This window comes from Haplochromis burtoni, unplaced genomic scaffold, assembly GCF_018398535.1.
Source record: "Haplochromis burtoni strain Fernald_Lab_line unplaced genomic scaffold, NCSU_Asbu1 Contig_65, whole genome shotgun sequence".
Classification (NCBI taxonomy): Eukaryota; Metazoa; Chordata; class Actinopteri; order Cichliformes; family Cichlidae; genus Haplochromis; species Haplochromis burtoni.
This window is the reverse complement of record NW_024582426.1, coordinates 1,318,803-1,320,422: the sequence shown is the minus strand read 5'-3', so window position 1 is coordinate 1,320,422 and position 1,620 is coordinate 1,318,803. Positions and strand designations below refer to the sequence as shown.

At 44.6% G+C, this 1,620-nt stretch overlaps 1 protein-coding gene across 1 annotated transcript in view; it reads left to right on the top strand.

Annotated features, from left to right (window-relative positions):
- Positions 1 to 336: 336 nt before the first annotated feature.
- Positions 337 to 1,620, top strand: part of LOC102314040 (ankyrin repeat domain-containing protein 29) — a gene marked incomplete in the record, with an annotated part of 6,040 nt that continues 4,756 nt past the window's right edge. Inside the window, 3 exon segments of the mRNA XM_042221381.1 lie at positions 337 to 351; positions 1,041 to 1,151; positions 1,461 to 1,559. Coding sequence (XP_042077315.1) covers positions 340 to 351; positions 1,041 to 1,151; positions 1,461 to 1,559 — 222 coding nt within the window.

Below are 1,620 nucleotides of genomic sequence, written 5' to 3'. Positions count from 1 at the left end.
AGTATAGTAAAACACAAATGCTTTAAAATTACTCTTAAGTGCAGTATTGAGTAAATGTAGGTTGCTTAATAGCCATGGCTTCACGCCATAAATCTATATTTATATACAGTTCATCAGTGTGAGCAGCAGCGCCCTCTGCTGGCCCACGGTGTTGCTCCCTCGCAGGACACACTGCAGAGGATGAGCTCAGCTGATTTTGTGCCTCCCCGTTATTATGTCCGCGATCGGGCGCCGCCAACACCCAAAGTCAGTGCGGCAAAACAGGCGAGTGGCGCTCATCATCTCGTCTAATGAATGAGTGCGCAGGAAGAAGTATGAGTCACGAATGAGGTCTGCAGGATGTCTTTCAAGGTAAACCAGCTTTCTCCGTCCATCATTCTGTGCACGCAGCCTGAGAGGGCCGCAATAAGGTAATTGATCGCACCCGCTTCCTCTTGAAGTGCAGACTTGTTTATTTGGGGGTTATTGAACGATCTGCTATGTTTCACTATGAGCCCGGTGAGGTAGCACTTGCTCTGACATTTGAATGGCTGCTTACTGGCCTGGGCGATCATAGAGTCCAACTCGGTGTGTGTGCATCCGGATTTGCTGATGTAATAGCATGTCAAACGGCCCATGGTACTAGCGTGCACGTGAATGTGCGTGCACAAGTATGTCCACATACCTTTTATTACCGGTACTGAGAGGAAACAAATCATTTTACGCACATTTTGGACATGTCCCCCTCTTCTGAGGACAAAAAGCAAGTCCCCATTATTCATGAGTAACTTGTTAAATTTTATGGTAAAGACTTAAAGTTAGCACAAACTTTAAACCCTAACTTTGGTTGAGATGTGATGTGATGTCATAAATATGATTATTAATCTCTTGGCACACTTTATTGATGACTCACCTGTCATTCATATTCAGGTGCATCACAACACTGAACAGTAACACCTGGATGCACTCTGCTGTCCTTACTGTCTGCTCTCAGCATTCCTAATGCTCTAATGGTAACTTTCAGGTCAGTTTTTGTGTTGTTGTGTGTATTTATCCTCCAGAAGGAAACACCCCTGGCTAATGCTGTGTTTTGGGCAGCGAGGAAGGGGAACTTGGCTCTGCTTCAACTGCTACTCAACAGCGGGCGAGTGGACGCAGACTGCAGAGACAGTGTATGGACACTGCATGCTGTGGCTGCTCAGATGCACACTTTAACCATATTCCACCTGTGGTAGGGACACAGAAAGCTTCAAGCCTTACCTGTGGGGTTCATGTAGTGCATGTGTGTACCATCACAATTCCTCATCCATTAATTGTTTTCTCTCTCTCTCTCTCTTTCTCTCTTTGTCCTATAAACAGTTGAAAGCTTTGCATGTTAAGCCAGAAATATGCAGAATTCTGTGGTTTCATCCCTGCCATCACTACACTGTTTACCTGGTCATTGCAACAAAACAAATATGCTCATTAATGTTTCTTTCCAGTATGGAACAACAGCGCTGATGGTGGCATCATACAGCGGCCATTATGACTGTGTTAAAGAGCTTATCATGCAAGGGGCTGATATCAACTACCAAAGAGAGGTATGCTGGGGAAATGAAACCCAATGAATTAACTAAATACTCTTACAGACTCCAAAACATA